Source organism: Rhinolophus sinicus, chromosome 1 (assembly GCF_057876585.1).
Source record: "Rhinolophus sinicus isolate RSI-liver-muscle chromosome 1, RSI-T2T, whole genome shotgun sequence".
In the NCBI taxonomy this organism is placed as follows: Eukaryota; Metazoa; Chordata; class Mammalia; order Chiroptera; family Rhinolophidae; genus Rhinolophus; species Rhinolophus sinicus.
Genome location: NC_142501.1, coordinates 115184471 through 115202023, shown reverse-complemented (window position 1 = coordinate 115202023; position 17553 = coordinate 115184471). Strand labels below are relative to the sequence as shown.

The window sequence follows — 17553 nt, the reverse complement described above, 5'->3', positions numbered from 1 at the left end:
CACTGCCAAAAATGAACAGTCAGCAGTGTGGTTAGTTATGAACCGATTAACTTAATGCGAACTCACGTTTGGAAAGACAGTTGAAGGATTTAAGTGACAAATTTAAGGTGGGTTTTTAAAAAAGTGTTTGAAAATCAAACATCGGCTATAATACTACTGGTCCAGTCGTCACAAATTGACAAGTGAATATAATACCAACTAAAGAAAGGATTGGAAAGGTGGATCTTTTCTGGCCATTCTAGACTGAATAAATTGGTGAAATCCTGAGGCAAAAGGAGCAAATTTCCTTTCTTTCTTGACATATATACTGAAAAGAGAAAGAGATTTCTAGTTCCACAGGCCTTATTCACAAAGCAGATAAGTACAAAGTATACTCCAATTTTTTTAAGTAGATTTTTGGGTCTAAGGTGATAGATATTGAGGTTGAAAGTAAAACATTTCAAAATACAGAAGAGTTATCTCTGGGAATCAAGCTTTTAAATGCTTGTCTGTTTTATAAATCGAGATTATTAGATTTCAGTTTAGGGTACATAAAGTTGTTTTTTCCCCTTCTCTCATTTATGATTTTTGCTTCTCCCAAGTTCTCTGCCTGTTACATCTCTGCTTTCTTAATTCAGGAAATGAAATGTCCTATTTCATTTTGCTCAGACCACCCAGCAAAAGACTGGGCCAACGCCCACCAAGGTCAGAATGGAACTCAGCGCTGCCCACAAGCAATCTCTGAAACTTGAGACACCTGGGCCTTGCACGAGCGCTCTGGGTACCCTTGACCTCAGCCACGGGGCTTCTGTGCGCATGCGCAGTGACATCAGTCTCTGACCCGTGCACCGTTGCTTGGTTACAGCCATTCTCTGGGCTGAGAGATTCCAAACTTCCTAACTGCCCTGCTGGGATAGTGTGGCGACAGGGAGTTGGCTGCTCTAGAGTCTGCTGTTGGTTGGGCTCGGGAGAAAAAAAGCGTAAGAAGTGCTGAGGAGGTTCTGAAGCCCTTAGGCTTGGCCATGAAGAAGGTTATTGGCTTCGGGCTTCGGAAGGTTTTCGGAAAGAGATCACAGAGCGGTGGTCTTGGCAGGCATCCTTGGACTGGAGATGGTGTCTCCTTGCAGTTTGGGTACCACATCCAAGACAGAGATCTCCCCCAAATCCACAAAGCTGCCTGCAGGGGCGACGTATCAGAAGTGAAGAGGCTTCTCTCGCGCCATCCAGAGAGATTGAATGACAGAGACAAGCAGAAGAGGTGAGAGGGCCTGCGAGGCCAGTGGGCACGGGCGGGCCTGGAGGAGGCTGGGGGACCTGGCAGAAGGGCTCAGCGGCCCAGGCTCATCCAGGTGGAGCTCAGCCCTCCTGTCACCCAGGGCGCTGTGCTGTGTTCCCTCGCGGGTGGGGACCTTACCCGGGTGCCAGTGCCCAGGCCGACTTTGTGAGCACCAGGAACAAAATCTCAAGGACCCGTCACTCATAATTCCCCTTATAGAGCACTTTACTGACAATGTTAAAGCGATTTAACTAAATATCAATAATAGAAATGAAAAGAAGTATATGCAGCATTTTATTTTTGATGTCCACAGTTTTAGACCATATTGATAAATACTATAGAAAAGTGCTTAATGAGAAAACGAATTCCCATAGTAGATCAACTTGTGGGCTAAAAATTCTTCAGCTAAAGCCCAGTATCCGTTTTCCATCAGTGTCCACCCAGGTATGTACGGTGTTCACTGAGGGGCCTTAGAAGGGAAGCTTCCAGGGGCACATGCTGTGGGCTTGCCTAGGAAGACACGTTTTCTCCCCATGTGTGCTCTTCCTGTAGGTATCAGTTTTACATAAGCCGGCTAAACTCTCAGGGCTTTACAAGTTTGGGTTGCACGTGCTGTCTCTTTGATTGTGGTGATGACATTAAGAATCGTTTTGCACAGTAGACAAAGATTTGCCCTTCTAGGTGTCAACAGGTGCTCTATTGCCACAATTTCTTTACTAAGAGCTGAAAAGAGAGATACATGATTGGAATATAGCTGAAAATGCCCAAACACCCTAATATAGGTAGGATGTTAGAGCTTGATAGTGACGGCATTTCACGTTAGTAGAAAAGATGAATTACTCATGAATGACGGAGAAATACCTGTTAAGTATTTGGAGAAAATTCGTTAGATTTTCATATCACAAAAATAAGTTCCAGATGTACTATAGATAAAAACTTATAAATATACGAAATGAGGAACGTACCAGAAGAAAACAGAAATGCCTATTTATACATTTTTTTATGTTGGCGAAGACTTGAAAAGCAAGAGTTCAGAAGGTTGGTTGAGCAATATAAGAAATCAGTAGTCTCTGTATATCAGAAAATAATATTAACAAAATAAAAGAAAATGTACTTGCAAATTATGTACGGCATAAGTATATCAGGGAAAAGTGTATCTTCGTTTTATAGAGAAGTGTCTGAAATCAACAGAAAAAACGCACTCGAATTTTGAATGGGACCAAGTTCTTTCTGTGTATCTGTAAGTGACCAATACTTAGTGTCCCAGGTGAGAAAAGGAATTCAAGTTGAAAGAGAGATGACAACTTCTTTTCCATCCTCCAAGGTTGAGAAGATGAGGAGCCATGGTACTTGTACTGCTGCTTCAAGTTTAAGTTGCTTCTGACTTTTCAAACGGGCAGTTGGTGATAAGTACCACATTTAAAAATGTGTGTTCCCTTTACGCATCAATTCCAAGTACTAAAATATCTTTATGAAATAATTAGATAAATCACATACAATTTGTTTTTCTCAGCACTGCTTACAATATCAATGTATTGTGAAGAACTCACATCAAGGGATTTCGTAAATAAATTGCAGTGCATCCGTAGGATGGAATTACCTGAGACCGTTGAAGGTGGTATGGATGATACATACATGCTCACGTGCAAAGATGTACTCTGGTAGCTCGGAAAAGGAGAAAAGCATTCCTTTGATTATACACACACACGGACTACGATATTATTTTAGCCCAAAATATGTGCAAACTTGATATCTGAGTATTTGTACTGTGACGTTTTCTTTTTAAAAAAATCTGATCTCTACACTGAACATATACAGAAATTCTAGTAATGGTTTATTATTAATAAAGTAATCCCAGGTAATATTTCATTATTCCCAGGTATATGAATCTTGTTCAGATTAAAACAATTTCTCACTTCTATTTTTTAATATATTTTTTTTAAAGATTGGTATTTTTGGCAACTTTTAGCCTCTTCAGAAGTAAAGGCAGTCTTTTTATCTGTGCCTGTAGAAGTTCATGTATCTATATTTCTGTACACACTTAGTTTTTTTTTTATTACATAGTGCTTCATTACCTATAATATTAAATGATTTTTGATTAATCATTTTGGTTCTGTCTTTGTGGAGATCAAAAAAGCACATATAAGTGATTATGACTATTGCAGAAGTACTGCTTTACTATAAAAATGTTGTTTACAAATGTTGAAATCTCCAGCTATAGTTATCCATTCTTTCAATCCATTTATTCATCAAATATACACTGAATAACTGTTACAGAGCAGACACAGTCTACCCAGGACTCTCAGAATCTATCTCTCAGGCCCTTTTCATCCTTAAAAAACTTTATGTTGCCCAGTAGGAGTGAAATGAAAAATTGTAAATGGAAGTATTTGTACCTAATCTCAATTGAAGCTTTTCCTCCCCCATTTCAAACAAAAGGATTTCTACAGTTAGGACGTTGTGAACAGTGACCAAATTTGCTGTTCAGCTAGTGTGCAATAGTATTAAATATGAATATTGATCATTGGAAATCATCCGATTTTCATATAATCTTTGAATCTCCACAGTCAATGAAATGAGCCATCCCTAGTCACTTGACTCCTGAGTCTCCTTTGGCGTCAAGTTTCTTGAAAATCAAAACAAGAATTACTTTGTGATTTTAGTCCTCTTTCCCCGTGATGCTCTTAAGAACGAACATTTATTTAGATGCCAACTTACGAGGAGAACTGCGGAAGGTCTGGTGTGTTTCCATTATTTCACTTCACGTCAGGCACCACGGGTGGTAGGATGCCCGTTCTTGTAAGTACCAGTAAGAAATTATTTAAATGCCGCCAACTATACTTTCAAGGCATTCTGAATTATGCATTGCCTTCCAGTGTCAGAGGTGTTAAAATATGAGAAAAGAAGCATCTTAGAACCACTGCAATGCAGTGTTCTTTCTTAATCCTTAAAACACAGCTGCAAAGTAGGTAGAATGATATCATTTTACTTAATTGAAATGTTGTCTTGTAAAGTAGTAGTGATGGTAATAATTCGGATAATATTACCAAACAGTTATTGAGTGTGTGTTTTGTGCTAGGAACCTAAGTAAACACTTTGCATAGATTCCCATTTAAGCCAACAACAGTGCCCTGTGATGTTAAGTACTATTTTTATCCCCATTTGTTGATGAGGAAATGGAGGCACACAAAGGCTAAGGGACAGCTATTAAGTGGTAGAGTTAAGTTAGGATCAAACCCGAGTTGAGCTGATTCCCCAGGGCATGCTCTCTGTAGTCGCTTAGGCTGCTCTTTCATTAGTGTGGCGAGTAACAAGAGCTCGTGAATGTTGTCCTTTGTGCAGAAGAAAACTCTGTGTTGGTTCTGAAGGCATTGGAGTAGTGTGTCATGTTTACAATTGCATGCAGAACTGCATGTTTGAGACGGTGCCCTGTAATGTCCTAAATGTCCTCTCACCCTCATAGGACTGCTCTCCATTTGGCCTGCGCCTTTGGCCGTCTGGAAGTGGTGACTCTTCTAGCAGAGAAGAAATGCCAGATGAATGTCGGTGACAACAGAAACAAGACAGCTCTCATGAAGGTATGTGGTAGCCAGCTCTGTCAACAGGAGATGGATTTGGTTTAATTATTTAGAATAAAAATGAATTTCTCTCAATTAACTATACCTAATTGTGGAAACTTGTGGAATGCTTACTTTGAATTCCCATAATTTACCGTTTATTTAATGACGTAATCCTGACAGGCCGTGGAGAGCCAGGAAGAGAAGTGTGCAACAATCCTACTAAAACACGGAGCGGACCCACATATGAAGGACTTCCGTAGCAACACGGCTCTCCACTATGCGGCCATGGGGCACAACACCGCGATAGCTGAACAGCTCCTGCAACACCAGGCAGATATGGAAGCAACCAATGAGGTATAGATCCACAGATGTATGTATTTATACACTATTTATAATACATGTGTTTCAGCCACAAGCATTTTATTTCTAGTCGATATATACTGCATGCTGTACATCAGGCCCTGTCGCCACAGAAACAAGTCAAAGCCAAGTCAGGAAGGGGAAATGGGTTGGCCACAGAAAGGGCCCAGCTCTGGCCTGTAACAGTCCTGTTACTGCGTGGGAGTGGGTGCAAGGCTCAGAGCCCACCGAGGACTGAAGACCTGGTGGGCTGGAAGTATGTGGGGGTGGCTGCTACAGGGCAGGGCCTAGGAGATGGGTGCTCCTGGGGGTGGGTGGGAGGAAGGGTGGAACTTGGGTCCCGGCCGGGGAGCTGGCGATATGCAGGTGGGGAGGGGAAGCAGCAGGACACAGGCCCTGAGCAGCCCAGGCCTCGGGGGTTCTGAAGATTGGGGCAGGAGGGCCAGTCACGTTTGGACATCCAGCCGGGGCATCCACCTGTGCTCCTAGCCACTCTGCCAGCCATGGCCCCCCTTGGGGTCTCCACCTCGGAGTGGGGCTCCTGCTCAGCCTCGTGGAGACGCTGGGCGGGTTGTCGTACAGAGGGAGCAGGTGATGGGGTTGCATTCACCCCTTTTTGTTCCTGGACGTACATCACCGCTCGCCAATGCAACCCCAGCAGGAATGCCCTTGGTTGACACAGGAAGGGTCAATTTTACATCTTTGGAAGCTCAAGCGTCCCCTGAATGCAAACAGTTGGAACTCAATTTTCTAAAATTTTACTTCACATGATCATACCTCTAAAGTAGCAGTAGAGGGCACAGCTCTCCTTTATGCACTTGTGACAAATTACTTGTGAAAACACAACTTGTTAGAGGCAACACTTCCTTTTTTAAGTGTTTTTTCACGTCCGAGTTGTTTTCCAATTAATGCAAAACAATGCAGGAAAGCACAATTTGCCTTTGAAATCGGCTTCTCCTTAAAACTCAAACGAACAAAAGCATTTTACAATATCATTGAAATCTTCCTGCTGTTGACAAGTTGCTATTTATAAACAAGTGATTTATATAAAGCTATTTAGCTCCCATTGGCCAAAGCCTGAGAGGGAAAAAGGAAAGGGAAAGGAAATAACTATGAGAAATATGCAGGGGAATTTGGAAATTGAACTATTGAGAGGAAATAACAAGAAGAGATTTTTCAAAAACTCATGGACACAGACAACAGTTCGATATTTACCAGAGGGTAGAGAGGGGAGGGGTGATAGATGAGGAAAAAGGGTCAAATATATGGTGATGGAAGGAGAACTGACTCTGGTGGTGAACACACAATGCAATATACAGATGATGTATTATAGAAATGACACTTGCAACCAACTACTAACCAATGTCACCCCAATAAATTTAATTAATAAAAAGTGTTTTTTTATTTTTGTTTTCCTTCAGTTTATATGCTTAGTCAAGGTCCTCTGCAGTTTTGGGGGATAATAATCCTTAGCTTGGGAGAGAGAGTCAGTGAGTTTTAAACTCCCCCGAGACCACTTCTAGGAAGGCTCCGAATCCTCCAAATTACAGTGAACAGGTGGCAATTAAGTGGGAAACGAGGGAAGGACAGATAATTAAGTGACATATCATCCTGTTCTGGCAGAAAGAGCCACCTAGGTAAGAGTCTAAACTCTGCTGTGAAATCTAGACTGTCCCATGAGAAGAAAGGAGTTTAGCTTTAACGAAATCAAGTTGCATTTTGAATTATTAATCCCGTTTCCTCTCCTACCCAGGAAATTAAGTGTGCTTTTCATAAGTGACATGTCTCTTCCACTTTTATTTGGCCTAATCCTCAATGTCAGAGGAAATTGGTGACATAGGCGAGAGAAGAGACTGAAGTGATCGTCTACTGGACTAGTTCTCGGCTAGAATTGTGCTGGCAAATCAAAGTCACCCTAGGAACTTTAAAAACACTTACAATCATTCACAAGCTAGGCTCTTCCCTGAAGGTTTTGACTGAGTAAAGCTAATAAGGCCTGGACATGTGTTATTTAGAAATATTTCCCTGAGATTCGGATACAACTCTTGGTGAAGAACTACTAGTGCAATATATCAATTCGCAGATCTCAGATACTTAACTATCTCTAGAAGAGGTGGAGTTTGGGAGGTGATTACCCTCCAGCTCTCTCCTTCCCAACACTCTTCGCCTGACTTTTGAACTGTCTGTACCTCTGGGCTCGAGAAGTGGAAGGAAATATCATTGGCGGTATCTACTGGCTTAAAAAAGAACACCTTTTTCCTTTCAGCCATCAGTCATTCACTGGCGCTCAGAGAATCTTCAGAAATTTGCTGATGGGTGGTCTCCTAATGCACAGAATCGGGCCCTTTAAGAATTTTGCATGTTTGTTTGTGCTCCACTTGTTAGATCAACAAATGCTTACTGCAAGCAGGGTTTCCTGCAGTAATAGGAAATTGTGAGCCTACTTTTTTGCCTGTTGTTCTGTAAATCTCCAGTTTTCTTTTCTTTGTTTTTTAGTTAAATTTATTGGGATGACAGTGGTTATTGTATTTAAATAGGTTTCAAGTGTACATTTCTTTTTATTTTATTTTTATTTTTATTAAATTTATTGGGGTGACAATTGTTAGTAAAATTACATAGATTTCAGGTGTACAATTCTGTATTACATCATCTATAAATCCCATTGTGTGTTCATCACCCAGAGTCAGTTCTCCTTCCATCACCATATATTCGATCCCCCTTACCCTCATCTCCCACCCCCCACCCCCCACCCCCCTTATACTCTGGCAACCACCAAACCATTGTCTGTGTCTATGAGATTCTGTTTCTCATTTGTTTGTCTTGTTCTTTTTGGTTTATATACCACATATCAGTGAAATCACATGGTTCTCTGCTTTTTCTGTCTGACTTATTTCGCTCAGCATTACACTCTCAAGATCCATCCATGTTGTCACAGATGTTCCTATATCATCTTTTCTTACTGCCGAATAGTATTCCATTGTGTATATATACCACATCTTCTTCATCCATTCATCTATCGAAGGACATTTTGGTTGTTTGCATGTCTTTGCCACCGTAAACAAAGCTGCAATGAACATTTCTATAATGCGTCATCTATATGTCATATTATGTGCTCACCACCCAGAGTCAGTTCTCCTGCCTTCACAGTATATTTGACCCCCCTTACCCTCCTCTACTATCCACCGTCCCCCCTTACGTTCTGGAAGCACTCAACTGTTGTCTGTGTCTATGAGTTTTTGTTTCTTTGTCTTGTTCATCTGTTGCTTTCAGTTTCCTATCCCTCATATGAGTGAAGTCGTATGGTCCTCGACTTTTTCTGTCCGATTTGTGTTGCACAGCATAATAATGTCATGATCCATGCGTGTTGTCCCAAATGGCAGCATTTCATTTGTTGTATGCCACAGCAGTATGCCTTAGTGTATACATACCACATCTTCTTTATCCAGCCATCTATTGAAGGACAGTGTGGTTGTTTCCGTTTCTTGGCCACCGTAAATGATGCTGCAGTGATCGAAAGTGTGTGATAAACTCTCTCAGTATGTCTGGGAAATTCATAGAGCCGTGGCATAATCACGATGGTAGGTTTAAACATGAAATCCCATGAAGTTAGTAGCAATACAGATGGGAAGTGTCAATAATTTAGTGTCAGCAGTCCTCTAATGTAATTATCCATTGGATTAAAAATCTGAAAAATGAATACAGATAGATTATGGTTTGAATAAGAATGGGAAAAATTCTTGAAGTGGGTGTAATGAGTCTAAATGACAGTTTTGTTGCATGTTGGGGCCCAGATTTTTAATGAAGCTTATGATACTAAAAAACGGAAAGATTTTACATACAAATATTCACATTATACACAAACATTTGGAAAAGGCAGATAACAAATCCCAAGTGGGCCATAGACTAGTTGTGGCTCCTCGATATGTTTAGTTTGCCCCCCTATGTTGAACCAACATCGAGAGTTTGGGGACCGATGAAGAAACAACGATGTCAAGCTTCTCTTAACGAATCCAGCCTGGTCCCCTTGAGCCCTGACTACAGTGGGTGTCCTGTGGAGAGGCTGCGCCTCTTCTATGAGACATGTGTTCCCCAGAGTGCTGCTGTCCCCACCTGGGTTCTTCACTTACTTGGGTCCCCTTCTTTGCCTCCGGAAGCACTGGAGTGTGCGATTCCTCTCGTACAGAGTATTTTGATAAACATTTCAAGATTTTCAAGACAGTCCATGTTGATTTATTATATGTGTTCTATGTTAATCTCCTTAGAATGAGAGTAAGTTTTTCAAGCTAGAATTCCTAAGTTGTTTTTCTTTTAAAAAAAGAAAAAGAAAAAGAAAAAAAACTTCCTTTTTCATTATACGTCCTATAAATGATCATACCCATGGAAATGGCTTTAAGTCTTATGAGGTCAGTGATGGCTATAGTTGTAGGTGTCATGCATATTCCAGTCAGCATTCTATCTTCCTCCTCAACAGGGTTCCTTAAAACTGCAAGTGATTTAGTCGCTTTCATGATGCTAAAAGATCAGTATTAAAACGTTAACTGATAAGCCATGATATTTTATTTCGGAGTTATATTTTGCCTGAGCCGTAAAATAATTTTAAGTAGCAATTAAAATAGACCCAGAATAAAAACAGATTTTTTCAAAAAGTAGATAGGGATTGGGGTCCCAAGATTATCATCATAACTGAGAATGAAATTTCACATTGAGCTTACCAACAGCCCAGATAAAAACCCATCATCTTATAATGGGAGAAAACCCATGGACCATTTAGCGATAAGCAATCAAAGGTCATTTGAAGCCTAACTCTTTTTAATTTAGAGTCCATTTCTTTAGTGACCCTTTTGGAGCAGGAGAGCCTGAAGTTGACATCTGGGATCCTGAGAACATGGATAGAAGAGAAGCAAGCATGTTTGCATAAGCTGCAGAAAACCTTCACCTCTGTTGGAAAGCTCTCCAAACTATATCCCTGAAATTCCATGATATTTCAAACGTTAATGTTTGCCACAGAAAAGTATTGTCAAATCGGGAATAAGCAACCTGAAACACTTCTTTAGTAATAGCCATATAAAGCACAGTTTTATAATACTTCTCAAACACAGGTGCTCTTTCTGGAATCTTCCTACTGGGCCACAGTAGTTAATTTCTGGTAAAGTACATATTCTTTGGAATACAATGTAACAAACACTGCCCCAGAAACAATTATTTAGGTTTTCAATTCAATAAAACGACTTAAAGCATTTACGTCTATGATTTCGAGCTTGGAGACACAGGGATGAAGAATAGCCCCTGCCCTCCAAAAGCTCCGGGTTCAGATGGGAACGATGAAATCACTGCAGTGCAGTGCGGTAGAGACTGTGATAGGAGCAAAGATTTTGGAACCAGGGCTGTCAGTGTTTGAGGGGAGTTCTGGAGAATAAGGTGGAAGTTCATCCGTTGGAGAGGAAGAAGGAGGATATTTTAAAGGGAAGGAGCAGCAGATGACAGCACAGAGGGCTACTTTGTATTTACTTTCTCTAGTGTATGTTCAAGTTTAGAGGATCTTTTATGAGTTTTCAAATTTGATGTAGAACTATGTAGTTTTTAAGCTGTAAAATGTTTTCTGTTTTACAGTTTGATTTTACACCACTTTTATTTGCTGTGCATCGGAAGAGCCAGGAAATGGTGGAGTTTTTACTCGAGAGACATGCAAACATACATGCAGTTGATAAATGGAAAAGGTACAGTGGTTTGTTCTTTTGTTTTTAAACTTAGAACTGTTTTAGAGCGGTAACAGTTACTCAAGTCAGAAAGATTAATAAGAAGAGGATTAACCTATGATTACAAAGTGAAAAATATCAGCACATCGTCCGTTAGGTAGAAAAGCAATTATTCTGACTGGTGAACAGGAAGAACCGTATCCTGCAGGATTCATATTCCTTTATGATACCGACTGATGTCATTTGTCATTGCAGTTTGGGGTCACGTGGTATTATATTAGCTAAAGGGTTTTCACTGTAATTTTACTAGTTTTGTGTAGTATGGGGTCTGACTTAGTTTATGACACAATATGGGATTTAGTCTCTCTGACAGTTTTTTTAACCTCTGCCGCGTATTCAGTTTTCCTTAAAAGATGCACGTTAAAGGTAAATAGGAGTTGATTTTGTTGTTTGGATGACTCTGCTTGAAATTGTTTTCTTCAAGGAATGCTGATGTCATAGGGATTTCCCTAAGTGACTGTGAATTGCTACTACCAGATGTTCCTCCGTTTTTATCCTTTTTCATTTCTAGTCTATTTTGATGTGTTTTTGTTTTATCATTTTTAATTGGTGTGGGTAGAAGGGAGAAAGACAACATTAACTGAATAAACTTCTTCTTTAATGAAACAAGTCATGGATGGGTGATAAAAAAAGAGATGGGCTTTCAGTTCACTCAGGACTGGGTTCAATGCTCAGCTTTCCTACGTGTCACGTGTGTGACCATGGGAACATTACTGTCATCACCACACATGTTTCCCGATGTGGAAACGAGGAAAATCATATCTCCTTCGAGGATGGTCGTGTGTCACGACCTGGCGTGTAATTCGGTGCCCAGCACGTGCTTATACGCACCATTAACTTCAATGATGACAATGATTGCTAGAATTATTATTAATACTATTGTTTTGAGCCTGCCAACTAGCTTTAATTTACCTGACTTCTAGCTGACTTTGGATGTAACGTATATAAGACTAAGGAAGAAACGGGAAATTCTTCATTGAAATCTTCACCTACTTCAGATAAGTGACCTCAGCAGAGTGACTTGTCTATTAAAGAACTTTAAATTAGCAACTTCTAGGTAGTACCCAAGTGGGGCAAGAGGCTTTTTGTTTTTGTTGTTTTCATGTGCCTTCATTTTAGCTTTGGACATAATTTACAAAGATGAACACTTAAGCATGTAAATGGTCAATTCTATACAGATAAGCAATATATTGCACTTGGTAGAGTCTCTCAATGTTGCTGTTTAGGTAACTTACAGTTCCTAAGGGTGAAGTTGTCTGTCTGTTATTTCAGAACAGCCCTCATGCTTGCTGTAAAGGCTAAATCCTCAAATATAGTCCGGCTGCTGCTTCAGGCAGGTGCAGATGTCTTTGCTCAAGATGACTTTGGATTCACTGCAGAAGAATATGCTTTATCTAAAGGTTTGAAGGAGTAAGTGTTTACATTGACATGCTAATTATCACAAAACTAAACTTCCAAATACTTTAACTGTTACTTTTTAGGTAACAGGTGAGACTTCATAACTGGGTTCAGGCAGTGGGGGCATGGCAGTGAGTTAGTAGACATCCTCAGCCAGAAACCAAACAAACGGTCAGACGTGGAAGACGTAGCAAAGGGACAGATTCCTTATCCCAGAACTTTGAAGACCTTTATCTCTAGGGATCCCAACATTCTCCATTTCATTCCAAGCATAACCCCTGTGTGTCAGGTACCAATAATGTCTCTTCTCTGACTTTTTCAACTAGTTATTTGGGGGTGTAAAATGTACAGTTTAGCAGGAAATTCTCTATTTTCTGGAGGCTATCGGCTATGCTCTCCCCCTTGAAATTTTTAAGAAGCCAAAGTGTTCCCTAAGTCCAAGGGGGACCATCCTCTTTCACAAGTCAGATGGAGAGGGAACGAAGGTCATTCTGGTCATTCATTGGTTTCCATTGATTGTGTTGCTGCAGGCTTGCTGTAGCAACGGGTCCTGTCGTCATGACTACCTGTGCTCCCAGGTGCCCTTGCTGATCCCGAGTCCTCGGTGTTCGTGGTTTTCCACACTTGGACTTCCAAGTGACGATATTTTTTACTTGACACGCATGTGTTTGTTTACATTCTCAGCCCCTATTCCAGAGCACCAGCACCCTGTCCCGGGAGCTTGGACTTCTAGCTTTAGCCACACACACCCTTCCCCAACACTGAAAAACAAAACTATGCGGGGCCCACATCTTAGCCCAGACCTCATGATGACTTACCCTTTTGAGTGTCTTGTTTTGTCTTCTGCTAGCACATGTTAGTTGGAACATTCTGAGCTGTCAGAGAGGTGCCAGTAATGCTGCAGGAAAAGATCAGACTTTCCTTTCTCCTTTGTTACCAGATCTGTACGCCAAGGCCACTTGCTATCCCATGGAGTATCTTTCCTTAGGTCCTGGAAGGTCCCGTAACGCCTTTCCCACAGTAGCAGGCACTAACTTGCCTGTGATTCCTTAGTTAAGATGAGGCTCAGTGATCTGTTTTCCAAAATAATGAAAATCTGTCAAGTGACTTGACTCTCCCTCAAGTTTCAGAATATTTAAAGTTTTGCCTGACATGGAAGCCAGTAAACAGGAAGCTCTGGATCTAAAGGAGGTTACTTGGTGTTAGACTAGCTGCACCCCTTCCATGCCTCATGAATGTGCATGTGTTATATCTTCCAAGTCAACTGGGGATGCCTAGGAAGGTTAGAAAGATCTGATAGTTCAGAGTTTCAGGAGGTAGTCATGAGACAGAAGTAGTCCAAGCCAGGTCTTGACTTCTATACGTTTTCTGCCACTGGTGTGATTAGCTACGATAATAGGGGGCAATTATGTTATCTGACTTATTGAGGTAACATATTTCTAAACGCCTTTAATTACAAATTACATAATAGCTGAGATGTACTGAATTACAAACCACAAAGAAAGAGTAGCTAATAACCAACATTTAAAACATTTTCTGTAAACTGCAGCATTTGAATGTTAAATAGAACCTATGAGAAGCACACATTAGATTTATTTGGAATTCCAAAACAATTTCAAAAACTAAAGCTCAAAAAAACTTATTCCATTGCCTTCCATTTTGTTGTATTATCTATTTGATCCTCTGACAACCTATAAAATAAGGCAGTGAGCTGCTTGGTTTGTAGAGGAAAACTCTGAGCCTAACAGCAGTGACTTCTCCGACAATGGATCTTGTGGACTATGGAACTAGGATTTCTCAGTTCTCGCCACTTGCCCCTGCTAATTCTAATTAACTGACTGAACTATTCTGCCCTCACCATGACTGGTTCACCTTGCTTTTTTGTCTTCTTTAATCACATGCTTAAGAAAAATTTTGTACAACTTACCATGTTGTTGTTTTTTTAACTTAAGTTGATAGGGGTGACAACGGTTAGTAAAATTACATAGGTTTCAAATGTCCAATTCTTTAATATATTGTCTGTATATCACATTGTGTGTTGACCACCCAGAGTCAGTTCTCCTTCTGTCACCATGTATTTGACCCCCTTTACCCTTTTCTACTATCTATCCCCTCTTCCACTTACTCTCTGACAGCCACTGAACTGTTGTCTGTGTCTATGAGTTGTTTTTTCTTTGTTTGTCTGTAGAACTTACAAAATTGAAGCGTATGGGATAATTCAAGTTTTTATATTAGCTCAGACATTACCTGAAATACTCTAAGAATTCCATGTTTTGATAAATGTGTTCCTGTCAGTTATACCACAGTAATATTATCACCTCTTTTACACATAGCGACGCCAAACTAATTTCTGATTGTAAAAAAGAGAGGAGATGGAAAAAGTCTTCTGACAATAACAGTCGAGGTAAGACTCCTAATAGTGAAGTATACTTTGTGGTCCTACCAGACATACAGTAAGACTAAGAAAGTTTTGCTATTGAAAGAGCTGTTAAAGCAAAATGTGTATATTGCATGTATATTTTTTCTTTCTTAGTTAATGTCTTTCTTAATAGTCTAGTATTCAGAATTATTATAAAAGTGAATTGTCGGTATTTAAAATCTGAGAGCGTATTGTGTGAAAAGAAAGTCATTTATCTAGTCATGACCCCTACAATCCCATATGATATTTGTGTAAATACGAAAAATGATTTTTAAATCAGTATGTTGTATGTTTCTTCTATAATCAATCACCTTGCAACAAGTTGGACTTGTTCTAAAAATGGACCTTTGCTTAAATTTTACATCAAATGGCTTACAGGTAGTGAATGAATTCTTGTGATTACATTGTGGTTTGTCTCCCCATAATGTAACTAAAACTAGGAACTCAACAATACCTTCCTAGTCCCATAAACAAATGGCAAACAGTAAGAACTGCAAAACTTAGCCAGTGTGAAGGAATCGCAGTGAGACTGTTTTTGAAAGGTATCTCCTGATGCAAGTCAGTAAAGCTGTGCCTTGCTGAGAAGCATGGGTTATTTTCCATGTGGCTATGCCAACAAGTTCTCACTAGTATCACCTTTTTTCCTCATAAGTCAAAACAGAGTGAGACATGTTGACCTCATTAGAAGAAGCTGTTTTCTTCTGTTCGTTGGATAGTTGTCATGACAGTGTAATTTCTCTAGAACAAGATGCTCTGTAGCCATTAGTGAAAAGATAATCACAATAAATGTTCCCATAGCCCAACTTAGGACTCGAAAGATGATAATAAAAGTACAGAAAAGTTTCACAATGACAAAAACGCTATTCTACTCACTGGATGTGGCACCTTGTGCATTATACAACATGAAATGCCCGAGGACCCCTTAAACATAGTAGACCTCTATCAAAGCACTTGTGTCGGTGGTTTTGCAAGTTATAGGAAACACAGAGATGAGACGGAATTTGATCTTTAATGTGCCCCTAATACTTTAGAGCTGTCCCTGGTTTATTTCTGGGGTTTCTTAAAACAGAATTTTCAAGGGCAATCTTTTCATTCATTTATTTATTTGCCTCTGCAGCCGTTTGCTATGTAAGCATCAGGTGTCTTTTAGGTACTAAGTATTATTTTGATGTTGCAGAAGACAAGCGTTTTAAAACCACAGTCCCTACCCTCCAAGAGCTTGTTCTTATCATTGTCATTGCTATTATTTACTATACGTTACACAGTGCTTACTAGGTGCCAGAGCCCACTGAGAGCTTATCATTATCATTATTGTTTTTTATTGGGTGTGTAGTATGAGATCTGACAATTAAGTTCGAGAACTCGCCAGCGTGCACTTACATTATTAGCAGCACTGTACAAACAGCTCAGTAAGGTTTCATAACCTTGGTATATCAGTGTCTCAGAGCTGTGTTCGTGTTGACGTGTGGCAGTGTCTTGCTGAGTGGCGCTCATTATTGTTGTTGCATATTTTTGTGTGCCATTGCGAGGCTGTCTGAGCTTGAATTAGAGCTATGATCAAACATTAAATTTCTTGTTAATCTTGGCAAGAGTGGAAGTCAAATCAGGAACATGTGAGTCCAGGTTCATGGGGATAATGTCGTGAAGAAAACGGCCATGTACAAACGGATTAAACGTTTTTCTGAGGGGAAAGATTGCGTCACTGATGAAGAGACGTCAGGGTGGCCAATAACGACCAGAACTGAGGAAAACATTGCAAAAGTTCATCGAATTGTGAGTCAAATGCATCGGCTGACTGTGAGAAGCATAGCAGACCAAGTACACATCGATAGAGAAACAGGAAAATTTTAACTGAAAATCTTGGCATGAGAAAGGTGTGTGCAAAAATGGCTCCAAAGGAGCTCACTGATGAACAAAAGCAAAGGAGAGTCAAAGGTTGCCAAGACCTTTTGGATAGTCAAGACAATGTTTTGAGCCGTGTTTTCGCTGGTGATGAAACATGGGTGTACCATTACGATTCTGAAACAAAGCATCAAAGTGCACAATGGAAGTCAGCCAATTCTCCACGACCAAAAAAGTTCTGTCAGTCCAAATCAAGAGTCAAAACAATTTTACTAACCTGTTTTGATATCAGAGGGATTATTCATGATAGATTTGTACCAACTGGACAAACAGATAACAATGTTTAGTTTTGGGAAGTTCTGAAAAGATTGCATGAAAATGTTAGAAGAAAACAACCTCAACATTTGGCCCACTATTCATGGCTGTTGCATGACGGCAACGCATCAGCTCACACGGTACCGTCTGTGAGAGAGTTTTTAGCCAGTAAACAAATAACTGTATTGACACACCCACCCTACTCATCTGATCTGGCCCCCAATGACTTCTTTCTTTACCCGAAGATAAAGGAAATATGGAAAGAAAGACATTTTGAAGACATTCAGGACATCAAGAGTAACACGACAACAGCTCTGATGGCCATTCCAGAAAAAGAGTTCCAAAGTTGCTTCGCAGAGTAGACGAGGTGCTGGCGTCAGTGCACAGCTTCCCCAGGGGTGTCCTTCGAAGGTGGCCATAGTGATACTCAGCAGTGAGGTATGCAGCACTTTTTCTAGGGTGAGTTCGTGAACGTAATTGTCAGACCTTGTGGGCCAGACACTCGATGTCCATGCTGACGATTTCAGTTGTAAAAATCTGGGTAGGATTTTAGGGAAGTGTGCAGCGTGAGTGGGAGTTGGCCAGATAAAGAGCAGAAGGACCGTGTTGGGCAAGGGAAGAATAATCAAGATCACAGGTTTGGCAGAA

The 17553-nt window shown here is 40.3% G+C and overlaps 1 protein-coding gene across 1 annotated transcript; it reads left to right on the top strand.

Annotated features, from left to right (window-relative positions):
- The first annotated feature begins 602 nt into the window (after positions 1 to 602).
- Positions 603 to 12345, top strand: LOC148759236 (uncharacterized). Its single transcript, XM_088793676.1, has 5 exons — positions 603 to 1237; positions 4719 to 4833; positions 4996 to 5169; positions 10786 to 10892; positions 12204 to 12345. The coding sequence occupies exons 1-5, from the start codon at positions 1002 to 1004 to the stop codon at positions 12343 to 12345; spliced, it is 774 nt and encodes a 257-aa protein (XP_088649802.1). The 5' UTR covers positions 603 to 1001.
- The last annotated feature ends 5208 nt before the right edge of the window (positions 12346 to 17553 follow it).

Coding starts and splice junctions, on each gene's coding strand:
- LOC148759236 (XM_088793676.1), top strand. CDS start 1,002: ATGAAGAAGGTTATTGGCTTCGGGCTTCGGAAGGTTTTCGGAAAGAGA. Junction 4,834..4,995: donor ACAAGACAGCTCTCATGAAG/GTATGTGGTAGC, acceptor TAATCCTGACAG/GCCGTGGAGAGCCAGGAAGA. Junction 5,170..10,785: donor ATATGGAAGCAACCAATGAG/GTATAGATCCAC, acceptor TCTGTTTTACAG/TTTGATTTTACACCACTTTT.